Source organism: Martes martes, assembly GCF_963455335.1.
Source record: "Martes martes genome assembly, chromosome: 16".
Taxonomy (NCBI): Eukaryota; Metazoa; Chordata; class Mammalia; order Carnivora; family Mustelidae; genus Martes; species Martes martes.
Genome location: NC_137904.1, coordinates 57,203,196 through 57,224,603, shown reverse-complemented (window position 1 = coordinate 57,224,603; position 21,408 = coordinate 57,203,196). Strand labels below are relative to the sequence as shown.

The window sequence follows — 21,408 nt, the reverse complement described above, 5'->3', positions numbered from 1 at the left end:
GCGGCCCTTGCTGGGGTCGGGGGGTGGCGAAGGAGCCCAGGAGCGCCCAGGGGAGATGTGGTACTCACCCGGCGAGGTGGTGCCTGCTGAGGACGGCCTGGCAGGACCCAGAGGGCGTGTACCTGTTTGGGCTGGAAGCACCATGCCAGAGCCAGGGCAGGGCCGAGGTGATGTGGCTCGCCAGGGATAGAAGAATGGGGTTTCTGTGCCGCTTATCAGGACGGTGGCTCCCGGACAGGATGCGGAGGAGGCTCCCACAGTCTGCCTGGCGGGTAGCTGCAGTCAGGGCTGCGTCACCGTGAGGACTTTGGACGGGGAGCCCCACCTCTGACTTGCTGGTGACACGGGGCTGGCCGCTCCGGGGTCAGGCTGGGGGATGGCACATGCCTACCTGGGAACGTGGTGGGGTGGCGAGCCCACCACCAAGTGCTGTTTCCACGGTCAGCAAAGGGGTACTACAAGGACTGGCCAGACGCTTTGATCTTTCTCACAAAAGAAATCTTGGATGCAGGGCTTTGCAAAAGGTCAAGAAAGCAGGTTGTAGTCACTTATCCATTTGAGGGGCGGGGGGTACTGGAAAAGTGTGGGTGGAAAAGGATCACCCCTCTGAGGGTCTGTTTGAGAAGGCAGGGCAGAGGTCAGTGAAATATTGGCAAATGGACCCTTAGGTTTCATTTCTTAAAAAGGAATATATTTCAAATGCCCCCTGCTCCTCAAATAGGAGCTCAGGGTCAGTGTGGGCCATGACACTGACGGCAGAAGCCTCTAGAACAAACTGTGTTTCTGCCCAGGGCTGGTGGGAGCTTATAGGGTCCTATAGCTCAAGCAGGGCTGGACAGTGTGATCCAAAGCTGGGTTTGGAGTCCCGGACCTGGGACCCAAGAAGTGAGAAGTGAGACTCTTGACCCTGATTCCAAGGCTGGTCCTTTTCACCCTCTGTAGACAGTGGGCAGTGTGTCCTTGAGCCTGACCATTTCCCAGAGCCCAGCCCCTCTATGTCCCACAGGAGCTAAGGAAAGAGGATCGCAGTGAGCACCACAGGGGCCCAAAGAAGTGTGGTGCCAGGGCCAGACCCTCAGAGTCGGCAGGATAGCCAAGGCCAGGAGATCGGTGTCTCTGTTCAGTACTCCCGTGTCCCGTTTCTGAGGTTGCTTCTTAATAAAATGCCGTGTCCCCATCCCCATGCTGCAAGGGAATAAAGCCACAATGTTCCGAGCACCTGACACGTGCTAGGCACTTTGCAGGCACGAGGTCACTGGGCCACACGGCCGTGCACAGTCCTTCGTGGGAGAGGTTACCATTCCCAGGCAACCTTGGCTGTGTTATTCATGAGGATCTGAGCTGTCCAACAGTAAATGATTTGCACAGAATTATGCAGCTAACGTGGCAGACCCCCAGGTCACCCTCATGCCCAACCAGCACGTTCTCCGTCCACTGTGGCGCCAGAAAGATCAAACATCCCTGGGGACCGGGTCTGTGTCGGCCCCTCCTTCTCTGTGTGTCCTGCACCTCCACGCGTGCCCTAACCTCTCTCCTTCCAGCACCTGCCGCAGGTCTCACCGGGATCTCTCACGCCCAGGGAGCGGCCCTGGGTCTAGGCCAGGGGTCCTGCGTGTGTGTGCGCGGGCGCCGCCTTCATGTGGCTTCTTGCTCTTTCAGGAATTTAGCCATTGGAATCGGGATCCAGAATTTCCCAGAGGGCCTGGCTGTCAGCCTCCCCTTGCGAGGGGCTGGCTTCTCCCCCTGGAGAGCCTTCTGGTAAGTGCTCCACAGTGTCCACTGTTGGGGGTGGGGGTCGTGTCTGATGTAAAGCTCAGAGCAGCCCTTCGCACGGGCGTCCTTCTCCGACAGCCACCTCTTCTATCCCGGAAGTGACCCCGGAGCGTCTGATAAAAGGACGACCGTCTCTTTGAGTCCTTCACCCCCAGGGGTGGAAGGAAGCTCAGGAAACTCATCTCTTGACCTTCGACCTTTACATAAGCCAGCCCCAGTGGTCATGTTTCCTATTTCAGAATGCCTGCAGCCACGCCCTCCCAGTGTTGGGTTCCCCCCCCCCCCCATCAAGTAGGGTCTACTCTCAATGTCACATGCCTTTACGTAGGCCCATCTGACCACGGCCAGTCCCCAGGAGTCATGAAACTGGCCCTGGTCAGAGCCCTTGTCAACATGGAGACCAGGACTGTGTTAGTAGGGTCTGGGAGATGATGCCTCTTGCACTCAGAAAACTTCGTGTTTTCACCCCGTGGCCTTTCTCGTCTTTTCCTTAACATTATTTTTTCAGTGACATGTAAGGTCAGTCCTCGGTTTTCAGAGGGGAGAACCGGGGCCCAGAGTGTCAGACGACCAGTTCTCGGTGGTGACTCTGAGACCAGAAGTCTAATTTGTCCCTCAACTCGGGACTCTGAGCCCCAGAATACCTCTTTGTTGAAATAATCGCTGCTCTAGAATGTTCAGTGAGGGCATTTTAAAAGACTGCTAATAACAACAATTTAGAAATGCCTTCCATTTTATGGGACCTTATGACTTACAAGTTCTTACACATACTTAAATTATTTTATTTTACTCTCTTGTCTCTTTCTCCATTGTTGGCGTCTACAGAACAGAGGACAGGGCGAGGGCAGGGCAAGTGGCCTTAAAGATTTGGTTCGAATGTGAGTTCCAGGAGCCCCAAAGCTGTGACTGTCGTTTCATACGGGGAGCACCATGGGACAGGAGGCAAGGGCACAGGGGGGCCTCATGGTCAGCATCTGGACCCCCGAGACTAAACTTCATTTCATCTTCGTCCAGTCTGGGCTTGACATCAAACTCATTTTTTTTCCCCGAAGTGACAAAGCCAAGGCCAGGAATTGTACACGCACCAGAGCTAGAAGTCTGCTGACCCATCCACACAGCCTAAATCGGGAAGTGGTGTTCCCCTTAGAGGGTCCTGTGGTGTAGACAGTGTCTCCCCCATGCCAACGGTCTGCTCCGGCTCCGGGAGAAGCGGTGGGGAGGGAGCTTCACAGTCCTGTCCCGTCACTGGGGAGGCCCGCTGGGCAGGGAAATGCCCCAAGGCACTTCTAGGTTTCCCTAGCCCCCCATTTTACAGTTGGAGAGATATATAGTATATCTCGCCAGATGCCCGCGCCAGGGACCCGACAGCTGGCTGGGCTCAGCTACGGGGACCAGGTACCGGCTTCTGTCCTACTACCCGAATCCTCAGGGCTCATGCAGGCTGCAAGCAACAGAGGCTCACTCTCACTTGCTCAAATAAAGGGATTCTTTTTTTTTTTCCTCCAAGAAGAAATCTCACCTTAATCTGAGATGGGGGTAGTGTGGAACCAACCCTCAGTAGACACCTGGCCAGGTAGGTCCTCAGCAGAGGGGCGGGGGTGCAGCCGCCTTGGAAGGGGGGCGGAGGTGGCTTGAACCCCCAAACCCTGTGGACACAGCCATCCTTGGGAAACACCACTCCTAACCAGTGTCCTGCCGGTCGAAGGAAAATGCCGGCATCGGCCGGCGAATGCATAGAGAACGTGTGGTGTATCTGCACAGCGGGCTCTTACTCATAAAAGGAAGCGAGTGCCGATATGTGTTACAACACGGGCGCACCTTGAGAACATTCTGTGAGATGAAATAAGCCAGCATCGCATGAGTCCCTTTATATGAAATACCCAGAATAAGCAAGTCCGTAGAGACAAAAAAGCCTATGAGTGGTTGCCGGGAGCTGGGGGAGGGAAGGAGGGGGAGTGGCTGCGAATGGGTATGGGGTTTCCTTTTGTGGTGATGAGAATGTTCTGGAACCAGGTAGTGGTGATGGTTGCACAACCCTGTGACTATGCTAAAACCACGAACTGTACACATGAAACGGGTGTGCCCTGTGGTATGTGAATTAGAGCTCCATAATGCTATTGTGGAAAACAGACAATGCGGAAAACTTAAAACCCTACAGGACACGCGGGAGGGGGCACCTGCCGTGTCGGAGGAGGTCGGGGAAGAAGGAGGGGGCCAAAAACCCAACCCAGTCCTTTTGCACGGCCAGGCAGAGATTCGACGTGGAATGACGTGGCTCATTCCTCTGTTTTCTGGGGCTGAGTCAGCAGTCTGAGTGTGCTGGCTGCCTGTCTGCCTGACCCTGCCCGTGGTGGCACATGTCTCTGGTCTCTCCTTAGGTACGGGCAGCTGAGCGGCATGGTGGAGCCGCTGGCTGGGGTCTTCGGTGCCTTTGCCGTGGTGCTGGCTGAGCCCCTTCTGCCCTACGCCCTGGCCTTTGCTGCTGGTGCCATGGTCTATGTGGTCATGGACGACATCATCCCCGAGGCTCAGATCAGGTTGGAGAGCGAACCGTCCCTCATCTTTCCCTGGACACTTTCCCAGTCCCATGGCCTCAGCCTCCAGATCTTCCCTTTCTTCATCTTTGCTCCCACTCCTTCCTGCCCCCTCCCAAGATCATCCCCACCCGCTTCTCAGCTGTGCTGTCTGAAACGAAAGAGAGCAGAGCAGGGGGCAGGGGGGGGCGGAGAGACGGACCAGTCACACTAGGCAGGAGCATTCACACTCCACTAACCCAGATGATCAGTTTTGTGTCTTGTCCCTTTCTCTCCCACTCCTCTCTTTCTGAATTTTTCTGGGGCTAGAATGAGGGGAGAGGTAAGCTCTGATAGCCAAAGCTATCCATCATAGTCTCATTGTGTTGCTGTGGGCCAGGTGTCAGGGGGTAGGGGCTCCCTCTCTTTGTTTCATTTGGTTTTTATAGCCGAATGATGTTGAGGCCTGTTTAAAAGGTCAGACTCAATAATATCGTCAAGAATTTAATTACTCAAGCATATATTCCAGAGCCACGAGAGGTATCTTTAGGCAAGTTACTGCTATATGCCTCAGTTTCCCCACCAGTAACAAGGGAATCGTGGCAGGACCAATCTCATGTGATCACCCTTTGGGGTTACATGAGTTAGTTTGCCTGGCATGTAACAAGCCCCAAGAAATGTTACTTGTCAATATTAATGTTCTTACTAATCAGAGTGGTGTACTTTCTGTTGGAATTGGACCTCGAAAAGGATGCTTTCAGCTTGGATGGTGTCCCGGAGTACATTAAGGTCTTCCTTCCCTTCCTTCCTAGTGGTAACGGGAAACTGGCCTCCTGGGCCTCCATCCTGGGATTCGTGGTGATGATGTCCCTCGACGTTGGCCTGGGCTAGGGCTGAGAGGCTTCGGACCCCAGGAAAAGCAGCGCCAGGAAACCACAATGGTTGGCTTCAGTGGGACAACAAGCCTCTTTCTTTACATTAAAACACTTTTTCTTTCTCTCCTCTTCATCTCATTATCCTGATTGACTCTGATGATCATAAGACAATTTTTACTCTTTTTTGGAGGGAGATCTTGGTTTTATTTAGAATGTCAGGGTGTCATGGAACTCCAGATTTTTGTTCGGCCACTGCATAGAACCTTCCTTCGGTGGGATTATCAAGGACACGCAGACCAGGGAAGTCTCTGCTGTCCCACCCTCGGTCTTCTTGTTGGGCTCAGTGGCAGCTTCTCAAGGTCACCACCTGCAGGAGCAAGCAAGCCCCCAGGAGAGAAGCCTCCTAAGCAGTTTTGCCTCGTGACTCAGAGCAGAATGGCCAGGACATCTCTCCTCTGTTCCTCCTGATCATTCACTAGTGATCATCTACTCATGAGACCAGAACTAGAACGTCATGGACAGAGCAACCCACGCTCCAAGATCCAGCCAGCCCAAGAGGAATAATGCCTTTCCTCTGCATCCCCCGGGGCAGATGCTGTACGGGAGGGGACACAGACAAAGGGAAGGAAATAGGTTAGTCTTTCTTTCTTTCTTACATGTTTTTAAGGCAAAGATTGACACTATTGATGTTAAGGGAATTAGGGAATTCAGACAACTATGAACTATGATTAAAGACCTCTGCTTTCTATAGATTCCAGAACAAAAAGGTTTGTCATGGTGTCCAAATCCCCTAGACATTTATTTTGGTAAATTTATAGCCTTCAGTTTTCCCAGAGACTTGGGGACACCAGCGGACGGCTGGAACTGAGACCCTCAGGTAGTTATGGATCGAGCCACTTAAGCTAACCCAACTGAGAGAAAAACATTTGGAATCTGCAGTAGGTCCTTCCCTGTTGACCATGTGACTTGTCACCTGACCATGAACCCTTAGGCTGTCACAGGCTTTGCTGGAGTTTGGCCAGATTGTTAAGGGTGAAGAAAAAAGAAGGCGTCAGAAGAAAAAGATATTTTTTTTACATTCCCCTTGTAGGGTAAACCTTAGCCAAGTCATCATCCTGAAATGACTCTAAAGGATGACTTGAACTAGACTAGAAGCTAGTCTGCTCCTTCCTACACGTAGTTTCTCCAACAAGGGTGATAAATTTGTCTGCTTCAAACAGAGCTAAGGCCTGCCGTCCTCGTTGGTCAGAGCAGCATGTGGGACCTCGAGTGGGCTCTGCGGGCCAGCCAGGCAGCCCAAGACCCAGGCGTTCGGGTGTTGTGTTTATCAATGCCGGCCCTCTGAGTTTACATGTTGAATTGCTTCCAAGGGTGAATTCCCTGCTCTGTGAATGCTCTAAGACCTCAAAGGCCAACCTCATGCTGGGCGTGTGTATGTTCTTCTGGAGCACTGACGATCACAATGGAAGACACATTCAGAGGTTCTGATTGGTTGAAATTAATGGGTTTCTTGGTTGGTGTATGAGTATGTTTATGTCTTTGTATGTAGTTCTACATAATGCAGACTTTCTGATGGACAAGACCTCATAACTGTGATTAATATCAATAAAGGGGATGTTGTTGTGAATGAGCCGTGTTCCGTCTCTAAGCTGCTTCTTGCCAGGGTTGATACTGTGAGAGCTAACTAAAGTTAGTCCCAACATCTCCCCTACCTGATATTAGTAGAAACAAAGGAAAGAGCCCTGAAGAGATAGGCTAGTTAGGTTCATGGTTGCCAACAACAAACCCAACTGCAGCTAACTTAGACGGGAATTTAATGGAAGGCCCTTGGGAGCTCCTAAGACCGGTAGGAGAAATGATTTTGAAAATGGGCTGGATCCAAGAAAGTTAAAGATCTGAGACCATGACCCAGTTACATCTCAAAAACAGCTTGGTTTGGGTGACACAGCCCTCGATGCTGGTCCCAGGACACTGAAAACTGCTCCTCAAAACTGCTTCTCCTTGCTTCTACCACTGCCGCCATGGGGATGAACTCTAAACTCACCCTGATTCTTTGTGTCCTGGCTCCACATTCTCTGCCTCTTCCAATGGAAGGTAATGGAATTCTAGGAGTATGTTAGATGGCCCATACATAATGGACATCCTGGGTCCCACATGACACTCGATACTTCGGGGATAATCACCTGGAGTCCCATGCTGCTCGTGCTAGCACAGTAACCCCAGGATCTCTCTAAAAATTATATGTGAGTAAAGCCAGACTCATTTAGACTTCTGTTCTTCCCTCCCGTGTTGAAAAATCTATCCCTATACATATTTCCTCCCGGTCTGTCAGTAAAATTAGAAAAATCCTGAAATTGTGTTGGTTTCCAATACTCATTGTCCCCGGTTTGAGTTTGCCACTGCCCTTCCTTCGGAGGCATGCTGGGCTCCAACTCTGGTCATTTCTGGGGCCAGTACAGGGTCGTGTATGAGGAGAACTGGCTTTCTCTTGCAGGGTGACTCCTTCGGGCAGAGCAATTACAGTGTCTTCAGGAATGTTTCAGAAGACTGGAGGAAGGCAGTGTGTTTCAGCTGACAAAGGAGGCTCTTTAAGGATGTAGAATTCAGAAAATTCCAAGGTTTTCAAATCCTCCCGTATAGCTCTGTTTTGCTTTTCCGGATCCCACTGCTTCCTGACCAGTGCCTTCTGTGGAAAGGCTGTCACTTTACCAGCACAGACATTCAGCCGGTCGCTGGGATCCGATTTTGCAGGTGACTTTCTACTTCTCACAGCCTCACAGACACAAGAGGTAAGAGGATATTTAAGAACAGTCGTAAGAGATCTCTAGGTTTCCGTCTTTTCCTTGAGCTACTATTTCAGGACTGGAGCGTACAAGTGTGTTTTCTCTAAGCTGCTGGCACTGCCTCTCAGTCCTCCTCTCCTGACTGTTTGATGGAGGAAACCTGTTCCCTCAAGGCTTTGTCTCTGATGGGCCCTTCATTCCAGGTGACGGTAGTTGGGAGATGGGGGTAGGTATTAGCCTCTGGATCTTTTCTGGGGACCTATCAGTGACATTCTCAGCCTGATGCTCTGAGCGAAGGACCAAAAGGCCATTAGGTGAAGACTGGGGCCAGGACAGACAGGTTGCACCCTCCTCGCCGTCTTTAAAGCTCGACTTCCATATTATTATTGCCCCATTTTGCTGACAAGGAAGGTGAGGTCCCAGAAGCCTCACTCTCACCAAGGTGGTGATAGGCAGCAGCAGGTTTGGTTCTGCTTTGCGCTGAGGAGGTAGAAAGTGACCTCCCAGACCCTTCTCCCTAAAGCTTTCCAGGTGCAACGTTTACACCCCAACATCCTCTAAAAAATGGTTGAATCTGTGAAAGTTGGAAGCACCTGCGAGCGCGTGGGGGGTCTTTCTTCCCCTCCCCTCCTCGCCTTCTTTCTAAGCTGAGATATGATTTACATATAACAAAGGCAAAGACCTGAAGTGTATACAGTTCCTCCAATTTTTACCTACGCGCCCCTGGGCCGAGCCTCGCGACAGGGTCTTGGGAAGCCACAGGCATGGGTTCTCAAGCTCTAAGTCCCCCCCCCCCCCCCCCCCCCCCCCCGGCTATGTGCCCTGGTCAGCCGCCTGCCCCGCCACGTGAGGCTGGGCTGCCTGCCTGCGCGGGCGCACGTCCTGGGGCGCGGCGGGTTACAGGGAGCCTGCTGGGCGGACCTCCCCGGGGGCGTCTGGCGGGGCGCCGGGGGCTGGTCCCAGGGCTGGCTCCGCGGGGTGCGGGCCGCGGTTTACCTGCGTGGGGCGGGGCCGCGGTTGAGGGGGCGGGGCCTCGGGCGGGGGCGGGGCTCCCGGGACGCGCTGGGACCCGCCCCTCTCGGCCTCCCACCTGCAATGAACTTACCCCGCTGTGGCTAGGCCGTTCGGGCTCCACCGTAGGGACCCCTGGCTTCCTGGGACTCCTTGCTTGTCTGCAGGCTTGTCCCTTGCAGGGGTGGGCCCGGATTTGGGGGATCCGAAGTTTATACAATCTGAGGAGCGCTCTTTGGGGAAAATAGAGGACACACACACGCCATTAGGCACAGGGCTTTGGAGGGGGCACCTGAGCCCAGCGTCCCAGTGGTTCCGGCCTCACCGGCTTTAAGGTAAGTTCCCTTCTGTAGGTACAGCCCGAGCTGTAACTGGCCCTGCCTGACAGTGCTCGGGGATCTCAGAGGGTCCAGAAGTTCACTTGTGATCTTCTTCCCAGCGCAGCCCAGCCCCGCAGCTGTGGCGAGGGTGGGCGCGTGTCCGCAGGCGGGAGGCAGGCTGGAAGGCGCCTGCAAGAAGCGCTCTCCTTCTTCCCGCAGGAAGCAGAGGCAAGGCTGGTCCTTGGCTGCCAGCGATCGAGGGTCAGAAACAGCACCCCTGAGCCTTCCTTGGGATCCACTCAACCCTCTTCCTTTCTAGTTCTCCTCCTCTTGACAGTGCCTGGGCTTTGCCAGCGACTGGATTGCAAAGGGGGCCCGCATGGCCACCGTCTGTCCCCAAAAGCTGTCGCTGCGATCTATGGGGCCTCTGATGGGGCTGCTCAGCCTCGGGATCCGCTCGCGTCCTTAGGGCACTGGCTAAGACATGGGAGACTTGGGTGGATGGATGAGTGAAAAGAGCAGCTGGATCATGTTGGCCCAGGGCAAGGCCTAGGGTTCGTTCTGCGCAGGCAACACCTTGGGACCTGTGTCCCTGCATCGCTAGGTTCCTCCCCAGATTAAAAGATCAGACCGGAAATTGTTTGGCCTCTCCTCTGATGTATTCGCCCCTCTCTGGCAAACTTGGGACCACAATGTTAGCAAGTCCTTTAGTGGCCTTGTTGTCCAGCAGGGCGGGGCATGTGTCTACAGTGTTTGGAGTTGGTGAGGACCCAGCTCTGGGGTTTAAGGCCAGGCTTACATCCCCTCACCGATGGCAAGCCAGGACCTCCAAGAAGTCTAGGATGTGTCGGGAAGAAGGAAAAGGTAGGACATGCCTGGCGCCTGGCGGGGGGGGGGGGGGAGAGGCGGAGCATGCAGAGTGAGGGGAGACCCTTCGGCATAGTTTGGTTCTACTTTCCAGGTGTACAGTAAGGGTGTTGGAGGTGCACCCCCCTCTGTGACCTTTTAGCTTTAGGCTTGGATATTTAGGGCTGGATACGCCCCTGGGTCTGCGGTCCACACTGCTCCCCCCCCCCCCCCCCGCACTGTGGAGGGTGTCCCATCTCGAAGAACCATCACCTGTTTTAGGACTAGTACTTGGGTTTGTATCTCATCACACCTGCTCCCTTTCTGCTGCTTCAGCGAAAATGCTGATCAAACTTACTGTGTGAGATTATGGCGAATATAAAATCAGTCATTTACTAACAAGTCCATAATATAGGTTAAAAGAAAAAAGGCCTGCTTCTCTTAAATAAATGGTCCATGGATCTATAGATTTCTTCCCTGGGGGCGCTGGTCATATTCAGTAACAGGGTGGGAGATGGTCCCTGTGTTAGTTTTCTAGCGTCGTGAAACTACCACCAGCTGTGTGGCTTAAAGCAACCCACATCCTTGTTTCCATTTCTCTGGATCAGGGGTCTGGACGTGGTTTTAACTGGATCCTTTGCTCGGGGTCTCACAAGGCTGCAGTCAGAGTGTTGGCGGGGCTGTGTTCTCTGGAGGCTCAACTGGGGAAGAGCCCACTTCCAGGCACATGCAGGTGGTTGGCAGAATTCAGTTCTTGGCAGTTGGAGGACTGGGCGGGAGGTGCGCCAGGCTCCTTGCTGACTGTTGGCTGTGGGCGTCCCTTTGCTCCGAGGGGCCACTTGTGGTTCCTAGAGGCCACTCACAATTTCTTGGCCCGTGGGCTTTCCCAACGCGGCTGCTTACTTCATCAAACCAGCCTCTGCAGGACTGTGCTAACCAGAGGGAGTCTTATGTAATGTAGCAGAATCACAGGAGTGACGTCCTGTCACCTTTGTCATGTTCTCTGGGCTCATAAACCGAGGTCACATGAGTTGATTTCACACCTTCGCGGTTGTTCTTTTCATCAGTCAGGCTAGGTGTGATGCAGCAGACCACATGGGTAGGATGTGACTTTATTCTCTCTCTCTCGCTCGCACATACACCTCAGAGTGCTGGAAGGGTTGAATGAAGAGAGGGGGAGACTGGAGTCAGGGGTGCCCACCTGGAGAGATGGACTATCTCCTGTGAGTCCTGGGGATCCTGGTCCTTCTGCCCTCCTCGGAGGGATGTTCGTGGGCTAATCCCCCAGAACCGTGGGTCAGAGCTATGGCCAACTCTTGGCTTCTTTACACGACCTAGCAGCAGGAACTGGGGAGGGTCACCTGCACATCTGCTCCCTCCTACCCCGTCTTCTCTCATTAGCAGAGCAGAGCTAAGTAGACAGCTTCAGAGTCCAGGTGTCAGTTTCCCCGAAGACATGGGAGGAGGCCGAGATGCCTAAATGTCTTTCACTCTCTTTCGTTTGGTCTAGAAGCTCTTACAGATCAGCTCCCGTTATATATTTCATGGCAGTGGTCGTCTGTGTCTCAGCCATTGGTTGTCCTTTGCAGACAAGAAGGAAGGAAGGAAGGGATCACCAATCACCCCCACCAATCACCAAACATCAGTCTACGACCAGACCTATAGGAGCATATGGACCTAGCAACCTCCCAGGGATTTTTTTAATGTGTATCTTTGTACACTCACACCTTGTATAAATAGACTTATATAATAAAAACAACAACAAAAACCTTGTAGATCAGAATTAAGCCTTAACTTTCTTGCTTTGGAACCCAAACTTAATCATCAGGAAGCTGTGAGATGCATAGACTCCCAGGTCATGAGGTAGGGCTTAAAGTGGACCAGGCTCTGGAAACTAGGAAGGTTCATGAACCTACACTGTCCTCCTTCCTAGAGCTGTTTCTTTACCCAATAGGTTATACAGCTTTAGGAGGGGGGTTGAGGTAGGCATGTGTGTTTGTTTAATGTAGAATTCTTGGCAAATGTAAATTTCTTGGCAACCCTATCAGCTTGGCAGGTGCCGAAAGGTTCTTTTTCCACTGCCAGCTTCCCCTCATCATCTTCACAGCTCCACCAGGCAGAGAGCGCCCACCTCTCTCCACTCTCGGTGGACCCGGGCACCAGCCACGGCAACAACCTCTGAGCGGAGGACACGGCCATCAGGGTTCGAACTTGTCCTCCGTGAGCTCTGTTCTTCTGAACATGCGTTTCCAGCTGTGAAAGACAAGGGTGAAGATGGGTGGGTGGTTGAACCTCATCGCAGGGTTGGGTTTGGGGTAGAGGAGGCAGGGTAAAGAGGAAGGAGAGGGGGACATCAACGGGGATCCAGACGGGGACCGTCGGCACCATTGGAGAATTGTGCTGCTGTAGCCCCGAGCAGCCAGATGGCACGCCTGTGAGCAAAGGCAGGCTTCTTGAGGACGGCAGCTCCTCGGGAATTCACAGCGCTGACTGCATGTCCGCGTAAGATGACAATGCTGATAGCCTGGCAGATGGTGCTCGGTCTTGGCAGACGAGCTCCAAGCAGGGCTTTGTGGTTTGGAGAGGCGCTGCAAACAAGCAGGGCACGGGGCTGCCACCACCACCCACTCCCCGTCTCCTCCCACCGGGAGACCCGCTGTCATTTCCTCCCCACTTTCATGGATGGGGGAGGCGGGTCCCACCTGTTTGGCCCCCGGGGCTGTTACCCATAAGCACCTGATGCCTTGCCTTTTGCTGGGTCATGGACTCGCTGTGTTGCCCGGCCCCGGGAATCGGTTAGCCCCACTCCTCGCAGAGATTTTGTTGGCAGGTGTAAAGAGGAATGGAGCCAGCCCGGGGGACGATGTGTCTACGTAAGAGAAGGAGGGTAGGATCTTGCCAATCGGAAGGAGAGAGAGCACCTACGCATTGGGACGTGACTGTGACGATTCAGGGAGTGGATGGGTGATTTTTGATATTCCCGCTAATCTTAATCTCCACCAGCATCATCTGCTAAGAACAGAAATAGCCAGAGGAAATGAGTCTGTGGGTAACAGCAGGCTGAGCAGAGCACCCATGGGAAACGCGACTCTGGCAAACGGCCCACAGAAACGGTAACAGTGTCCTTCAGGCTACATGGGATGCATGATCGAGGGCGGCAAGGGGATCACACGGGACTTTGCCACCATCATACCTGGCCGATCTGCCCTTCCTCCAGCTCATCAGTCTTTGCGATAACCTCCTTCCGAGCCCTGCCTACAGTTTTGACCAAATGTGTTTAGGAATGGCCTCAATCCATCTGATCTCTGCTGGGACATAATCTGGTGCTATAGCAGAAGTATTTTGAGGGTCGGAGGGGATGTCCCTGGATGTTGCCCCGCTGTCCCACCAAAAATGATGAACGGGTTACTGTCCAGCCCCTCAGGAGTGGGCTCACCTTTCTGCTGCTGTCTGGTTAAAACAACAACAACGGCGACGACGACGAGAACACCAAGTCTGCTTTAGCCGCTGTACTTTCAAAGCAAGGCCAGACCTGGTCATTTGCTTTACGATGGATACTGAAGTCTTACGTTGGCGGATTTAGTCTTTCCTCTGTGTTTTTGATCTTTAGAAGTTGTTTTTGTTCAAATTTTATTATGGAGAATTTTGAACCTACACCTAGAGTAAATAGAATAGTGTCACGAACTTCCTTGTGCCCCTTGGGCGGTTCCAGCAGCCGCCCACCTCTCTGGCCCCCTTCACCTTCCTCTCCGTTATTATTTTGGAAAAAAAAAAGTGAAGGAAGTAAAGGACAGAAGAGAATCTCAGACATTTGTTTCATCTTATTCATAAATAGGTCAGTATGTATCTCAAAAAGAAAAGGATTTTTTTTTATACAACCCTGATACCATTATTATAGCCCCCAAAAGTGACATTATATAATTTGCTTTAAATACTGCATATGCCTTATTTCCTCTCTTTAAGTCGAGTGGTGGCCTTTGGCTAAAAACAGTAAAATCTTACCTGATATTATTTAGCTCACATATCCCATATTTCTAAAAGGAATTGGTGCTTTTCTCAAAACTCATTCATTGGCTCATTTCCTTTCCCTAAAGAAGCCCATGGGGGTAAGTGCAGGGAATAAGACCCAGGGAGTGTGGCTTGCAAGCAGCCCTTATCATAACCCTGAACTTGCCTTGCCCTTGTGGCCTTGGCAGCTTGTGCCAATGACCCCACCCAGAGGGACAGCAGGTTTGAGCACGCCCTCCGTGCTCGTGCCCTCCCTCGGTGCTGAGCGCCAGATCCCAGCCAGGAGTCTGCAGTGGGACACTTGTTTGCCGGGGGAAAGTGATTGTGTGTTCCTAGCCACGTGGCTCCCAGCATGTGGACGGACAGTGGGAAGGGAGGGGGCACCGGGCAGAACCAGACGGCCAAAAATGATTTGCAGCACTTGCCGAGAACTACACATAACTGACGAGGACAGCGGCCGTACTGCTCCCTCCAGGGTTAGACCACAAAATCCCCCGGGTTCTAGGGAGCCTGCCCCCTCTCTGGCTGCAAAGGACAGTGGCACAGCTTTCTGGCTGGTGTCTCATTTGTAGGGAATCTCATTTGGAAATTTGTCCTTCTGTTTCCCTCTTCCCAGACAGGGTTGTTTTTTTGTTTTTTGTTTTTTGTTTTTTAAACTGCCGGGCACATGAGCTGGGGCTGCTCACTGCGTCGTGCTTGGTACCATAGCGAGAAGAGCCCTCTGGCTGCCTGGAGAAATGATTTTTCTTGCCACACCTCTCTCGGCGCTGGTTTTGAGAAAGAATGTGTCAGTTTCAGGGCCACCTTCCCTGGCCCTGGATGGCTTCTGGGGATGAGAGCCCAGCGACACCCCCCCCCTTTGCCCCACCCCTACCCAGGTCCCCACCCCGAGCTTTTAGGTTGATTGACACTTTGCGTGTCAGTGAGAGCTGCCCGCTGCAGGCCTGGGGCTTTGCTGGAGAATGTGGATCATAACTTGCATTGTGTTCATCGAGGGCCCTGACAAGTGCTGATGGATTTGGCTTCCTTGCAAAGCCTGAGCTCTGGGCGGGGACAAAGGGCAGCATTGTTTGGCAGGGCAGGCCTCTGCCTGTGAGCCCACTCATTTGCCTGACGGTGGAGACAGGTGTATCACACGCTCAGCGTGCCAGAGCGACGCTGGGTGATTAAGATCTTGGCTGCGTTCCCCAGGGCCAGGCGTAGAGAAGCAGATGTGCAGAGAGGATTGGCCGTGGTCACTCTCCTCTCCCTGGAAACGGGCCCCTGGCTTTTCTTCTCTTAGCTTGGTCTTCTGAGCTCTGCTCCTAAAAATGGCATCTTGTGGGGGATGGGAAACTGGGTCCTCTCCTGACTCCCTGCCCTTTGCAGCTCGACGGGGATCACTAGGTTGCTGGGCATCGTCAAGGGGGAGGCACCCTGAAATCTTCTGGGTTGTTGCCATAAACGTGTAAAACCATTTTCATCATTTTAAAAATCAAACTATTAGTTTATTAAGTACCAGGTAAGTACCACTTACTCAGTCGAACAGCGTGATAACATTTGTAATGAGTCAGTCGTGCTCTGCCCTCTTCTTCCTTAACGGTGGATCTGCTCCCCACGAACACCTTTTTCGATTCCAATTATATGTTTTCTTTTGATATTTACCTCTGATTTCCCAATACCATGCTTGTCCTGGCATTTCTCCGTATTTTGGTTTCAGATACTATCTATTGACTTCTTCCCTTGAGAAGTGAAAGTTCTCCTAGCCTTAGGTCTGGGTTCATGGCTAAAAACCTCCCTGCAGCGTCTGAACCAAATAAGGAGAAGTTTCTTTTGTGGAACTGGAAGTGTGCTCGAGGTTCAGCCTGCGATCGGAGCAGGGGTCCCGCAGTGTCACTGGGGACCCTGCCTCCCCCTTGCCACTCCGTGCTGGAGACCTCAGCACGTGCCTACCGGACAGCCACTCTTCCTCTTCTAAACCAAGTGATCCCGATTCTGTACAAAGCAGCAACATGCCTGTTATTGCAGGCAACGATGTCTGCGTTCTGGTCCCCAGAACCTGCGAGTGTCTTCTGGAACGGGCCTGGGAAGCAAGGCTGCCAGCAGGATGAAGCTTCCTAGTCTGCTGACCTTGAGATGCGGCAATCCCCCTAGAATATCAGGAAGGGTCCAGGGTCATCACAAGGGTCCACGTGAGTGGAGGACGGAGGGGAGGACACCGGAGGGATGTGTTGAGAAAGACCCGCCTGCTCATCGCAGGCTTTCAGGACGGAAGGGGCCGCGAACCAGGGACTCGAGGCGGCTGCCTGAAGCCAGAAGGGCCGGCAGGTGGATGGTCTCCTGGAGCCTCCGGAAGGACGTCGGCCCTGCTGATGCTCCCTTACCAGCTCGAGGCCCCTGCTGCTCTTACCTAGTTTGGTGCCTTTCGGATTTCTGGTTTTCCGGACGTGATCTCTCTCCCTCCTTTCTTCCCCTCCTCCCTCCCTCCCTCCTCAGAAGGTCTCCTTTTCATTCCTAATGGGCTGAAATTTTGTGATGCTGGATATTGGTGTGGATCCGGTTTCATTCATCATACTGGGCCCTTGACATGAAACTTTCAGCCCCTGGAAATGTGTGTCTGCTTTCTTAAATTATTTGTCTCACAGTTTCTCCTCAATGTTTTCTGTTTCTCTCTTGGAATTGTTATTTGGTGGATCTTGAAACTCCTGGCTCGACCCTCACTTTCTGATCACCCCTCTTGTATTTACCATGTCCTTCTCTGTCTCTGTCTCTCGACATTATCTTCCAATTCAGCCCCTTTCTTTAAATTTCTGTGGTCACATTCTTCATTTCCAAGAGCTCATGTTGCTGTGATAAGCCTTCTCATGGCCTTCTCACTTCTTGGATGCAATACCTTCTTCTGTCTCTCCCAGGGTGATAATGAAAGGAGTTGGTAGGTTTTACGATGTTTTTGTTTTCTTCCACTCCGTGCCTCAGTTTCCCCTGGGTTTCTTTCTTCTCCCTCCTCCCCATTGTGTTGTTTTGGTCTCTGTCCTACTTGGGACGTCCCCCCAATGTCTGGTGATGCATCATTGGAAGCTTGAGTGGCAGAAAGAGGACACAGAGATAGAAAAGGCCGCGTGCAGACAGAAGCAGACACTGGAGTGATGTTGCCACAAGCCAGGGTCTGTCGGGAGCCACCAGGAGCTGGACCTGGCAAGGAAGGATTCTTCCCTAGAGCTTTTGGAAGGAATGTGTCCCTGCCGACACTTCGAGTTTGAACTTCTGGCCTCCGGACCGTGAGAGAAGAAGGTTCTGCTGTTTTAAGCTGCCGAGGTTGTGGTCATTTTTGGGGGCAGGCCTTGGAAACAAATGCACTATCCAAGTCTGGAAGAAGAGAGGGGGAGGTCAGCACCAGCAGCAGCCCTCCCGTTCGTCAAGACAGCCAGAGATTTCCTAGAAGCAGTCTTCCTGTAACATCTCCTTGGTCAGAAATAAGTAAAATAGCCAGTCCTCGCCACAAGGAGATCTAGAAAAACACGAGTAGAATTTCGTAAAGTTTTTCCAAATGTGGCGGTTCTGAGTTTTGATGACTATATCTGCTCGTACAGAAACGACCAGGACACACCAGGGAGTCAGCTTACTGCTTCCCCGAGCCAGGAGCCTAGAGAGTGTCTTCTCTCTGCAAACCCCTTTTCCCACCACCTCCTTTCTCCTTGTTTTCTTCTGTTCCTCTGGCAGCTCCCATCCTGTGTGTAGCTCAGAGGATTGTTAGCTGAGAGAGTACGTGGTGAACTTGCCCTGCGAATCGTTTGTGCTCAATACGCTTTGGCGGGGGAAGGAGGCGTACACAGGTGCAATTAGATGTAAAAAATGTAAGTGGGAAAGGACTTGGTGAATGCTGAGAAAGGAGAAGGCTTAGAGGTGTCTGAGAATCGAATGAAACGCCACGTGCCTTTGACTCATAAACGCTGTGCTCCCGGGGGCCGGGTTGTGATCCGGACCAACGCTCTTGCACTGGAATGGGCATATAAAAATCGCCCCTATAATTTGCCAAATCCTGATTCCCAGGTTCCTGCCCACACACCCGCTCCTGCACGTTGGATGGGTCTGGAACAGGGCCCCACCCAGCTGGTCCAGCCCCCTCCCACCTGCGACCAGACCCCTGAGGTTCATCCCAGTCCCGCCATTGTGAGCTTCCGTAAGCCCTGCAGGGTGCAGGATGACCATCTTGCACTCCTTTCTCTGGAGGAGAAAGTCCATCAGTCTTCCTTTATCTGGCAAGAGGTTTACGATGGGTTGAAGCTTCACTGTCAGGTGTTTTTTTTTTTTTTTTTTTTTTTTTTTTTTAAAGATTTTATTTTATTTATTAGTCAGAGAGAGAGAGAGAGAGCACAGGCAGACAGAGTGGCAGGCAGAGGCAGAAGGCGAAGCAGGCTCCCTGCCAAGCAAGGAGCCCGATGTGGGACTTGATCCCAGGTCGCTGGGATCATGACCTGAGCCGAAGGCAGCCGCTTAACCAACTGAGCCACCCAGGCATCCCTGTCAGGTGCTTTTTGAAAGAAGCAGGAGGCAGCGCTCTATTCCTGGCTTTTTGGTAGGGACTGGGGCGTAAGGGGCCTTCAGTCTCCAAGGAGCTCTGCCCAGAGGGGGCTCCTCCTGTGTCCTTGGACCGCCTTGGCGCTGTAGGCACACGAGGGCCGGAGACGGGGTGTGCTTGCTTGTTGTAGGATGTGTGGGACGAGCCACAGTGTTCCGTGGTCTGTTATTACAGGATCCCGTCAGCCCCTGGGGGCGTGCAGAGTCGTATACACAGCCACCTGCTGGAACAAAGGGAGAGGAGATTTCTGCAAGGGGGCTGGTGCCTGCTTTCCGAGCACTCGGTTCCAAGGAAGTGGGAGAAGAAAGCTGGTTAGACACAGGGTTGGACAGTGTCCCCTTTGAACATTCCAGCAGGGATGATTCCTCTGCCTCGCCCTGTCCAGACCTGAAGAATGTTCCCGTGTTGTCCTGTGAACTCCTGCCTCTCTCCCCTACCCGTCTGCTTTATTCGCTCTCTCCGCACCACCGCACGCAGCCTCCTGGCTACGCCTGCTTCCCTTCCTGTGACCACCTCCTCTGTCTTCTCGTCTACGCAGAAGGTGCTAAAGGCAGAGCTCTTAGAAGAGCACCCAGCTCGTGGGAAGCCCCGGGCACACCTCCTGCTGACCTCATGCTCACCCAGGTCTCCCTCACCACCGCCCCCCGCCCCATCACCCCCGTCCGCCCACAACCCTCACCCACTCCGCGCCCCTGCCCTTCCCAGCACTGTGGGGTCTGGCACTGTTTTATTGCCCGCCCGTTTCCCGGCTGCACAAAGGGGGCCTTTGTTACAGGTCCTTCCAGATGTTGAGTATTTGGAAAACATTCCGATCAGAAGGTGTTTGTCCTCCAGATGCCCTCGGAAGGGTCCAGGACAGGGGTTCCGGAGTGGCAATCCCAGGCCTCAGGAGTTGGGACTCTCTGAGAGAACCGGGAGGAGATCTGGAGGGTTTTTCAGTATCATTGCCCCTGCCCCCATCAGCTCGATCCCAATCAGTGCACGCACTGCTTCACCGACGTATCAGCGAGCCCCACGCCCTGCCTCTCTCCGGCGTGGGCGTGCCTTTTGGGGGACTGAGCTGGGTGTGATATGATCCAACAGTGGTGAGAAGCCCAAGGTGCCGTGGGCTGCATTGTGCCCCTAAAATGCATGCGTGGACGCCCGAACCCACAGTGTGACTCTTTGGAGACCGGGCTTCCAGGAGGGTGATCGGGGTTTAGTGAGGTCCTGGGCCAGTGTCTTCATCCAACAAGACTGGTGGCCTCATAAGAAGATGAAGAGAGAGAGACTTTACGTGCCGTTTCTCCCTGCCGTGGGAGCACCCGCAAAAACGCGTTCCTCTGGAAGCCTCGAAGAAAGCTCTCGCCAGAACCTGACCGTGCCGGCACCCCGATCTCAGACTTCCAGCCTCCAGAACCGTGGGGAGGAAATGTCTGTTGTTTAAGCCCCCACCCCCAAGTCTGCGGTATTTTGTCACGGCAGCCTGACTAAGGCATAAGACAAGAATTGTGATTCACCCTCAAGAGCAAACACGAGACAGGTGACTTTTAGATGGACGCACATAACCGGGACCTGGTGTTCCCATTCCATTCCAGCGTGCGGCTCTCTTGTTTGCCTTCCCCCCCGAGTCCTGGGAGGTCAGGGAGCTGATGCATACACACGGCAACTGAGGCCCAGAGAGGGTGGACGGCTTGCTGCGGGTCACGCTGTAGGCAAGTCAGAGGGCAGGATGGGGATCTGGCTCCACTGGGTCCGCACAGGGCCCTTTCCCGAAGTTCTGAAGTTACAGGAGGGAGGGAAGTGCAGTGGTGAGAGTCAGACATTCCCAGCCACACCTGGGACCATGCCGCGCTGTGCTATGATGTGCCGCGCTGTGCGGGGGGCTCCACCTACTTATAGGCTAGTCCCTCTGTTTCCAGAGGTTAGCCCCCCTCTTTCCTGTGTCACTCTCTGCTCTACCCTGGCCTGAGAGCTCCTCGTTCCTCATCACAGGTGCCTGCCTCCGCTGCTTTGGACCTCAGTTTCTCTCCTTACGAAGTACCTGTTCACCTCCAGAGGGTCGTTTATAAAGACCAGGGAGCAAGGACCTCAGGAGGGAAAAGCTTGGGAGGTAGGGGGTTTGGGAGAAGTGGGGCAGCTGGCGACTGTTGCTGGAGCGAGTTTCTCCCACCAGTGGTGTCCGTAGCTGCTGAGAAATTGCTTTTTGCTCCAGAGTTGTATGGATAATCATCAACTTCGTAATACCTAGCTGGGGGTTGTTGGGAGGATTGAGGGGGTCGTTGAGGTTGTTGGTACCCAAACTGTCACACAGGACTAAGGGATGTCCTGGGATATGAGAGCTTCAGTGCTAAAACCAGGAGAGTCCCGGGGCACCTGGGTGTCTCAGTCGGTTGAGCATCTGTCTTCAGGTCATGATCCCAGGGTCCTGGGATCGAACCCCACATCAGGCTCCCTGCTCAGTGAGAAGCCTGCTTCTCCTCCTTTCTCTGCTGCTCCCCTAACCCCATGCTCATGCTCTCTCTCTCTCTCTCAGATAAATAAATAAAATCTTTTTTAAAAAAGTAAAACCCAGAGAGGCCCAGGCAAACCAGGATGAGTTTATTGAGTCCCTCTGTCTGAAACAACCCTCAAAGGGAGGAGTTACCCCATGTTTTTCCGGCAAGAACTAAGTATTGTACATTGTAGCGGGCCCATCGTAGTGTGGGTTCCTGTGTTGTTTGTATATACTCCCCCACCCCC

At 53.1% G+C, this 21,408-nt stretch overlaps 1 protein-coding gene across 5 annotated transcripts in view; it reads left to right on the top strand.

Annotated features, from left to right (window-relative positions):
- The window catches only part of SLC39A11 (solute carrier family 39 member 11), a 325,005-nt gene extending 318,217 nt beyond the window's left edge, over positions 1–6,788 (top strand). For all 5 annotated transcript variants that reach the window (XM_080826002.1, XM_080826001.1, XM_080825999.1 and 2 more), the window contains 3 exons: positions 1,660–1,758; positions 4,152–4,310; positions 5,099–6,788. In XM_080826002.1, coding sequence (XP_080682128.1) covers positions 1,660–1,758; positions 4,152–4,310; positions 5,099–5,177 — 337 coding nt within the window. In that variant the 3' untranslated portion in view covers positions 5,178–6,788. The remainder of the gene's footprint in view (positions 1–1,659; positions 1,759–4,151; positions 4,311–5,098) is intronic.
- Positions 6,789–21,408: the final 14,620 nt, after the last annotated feature.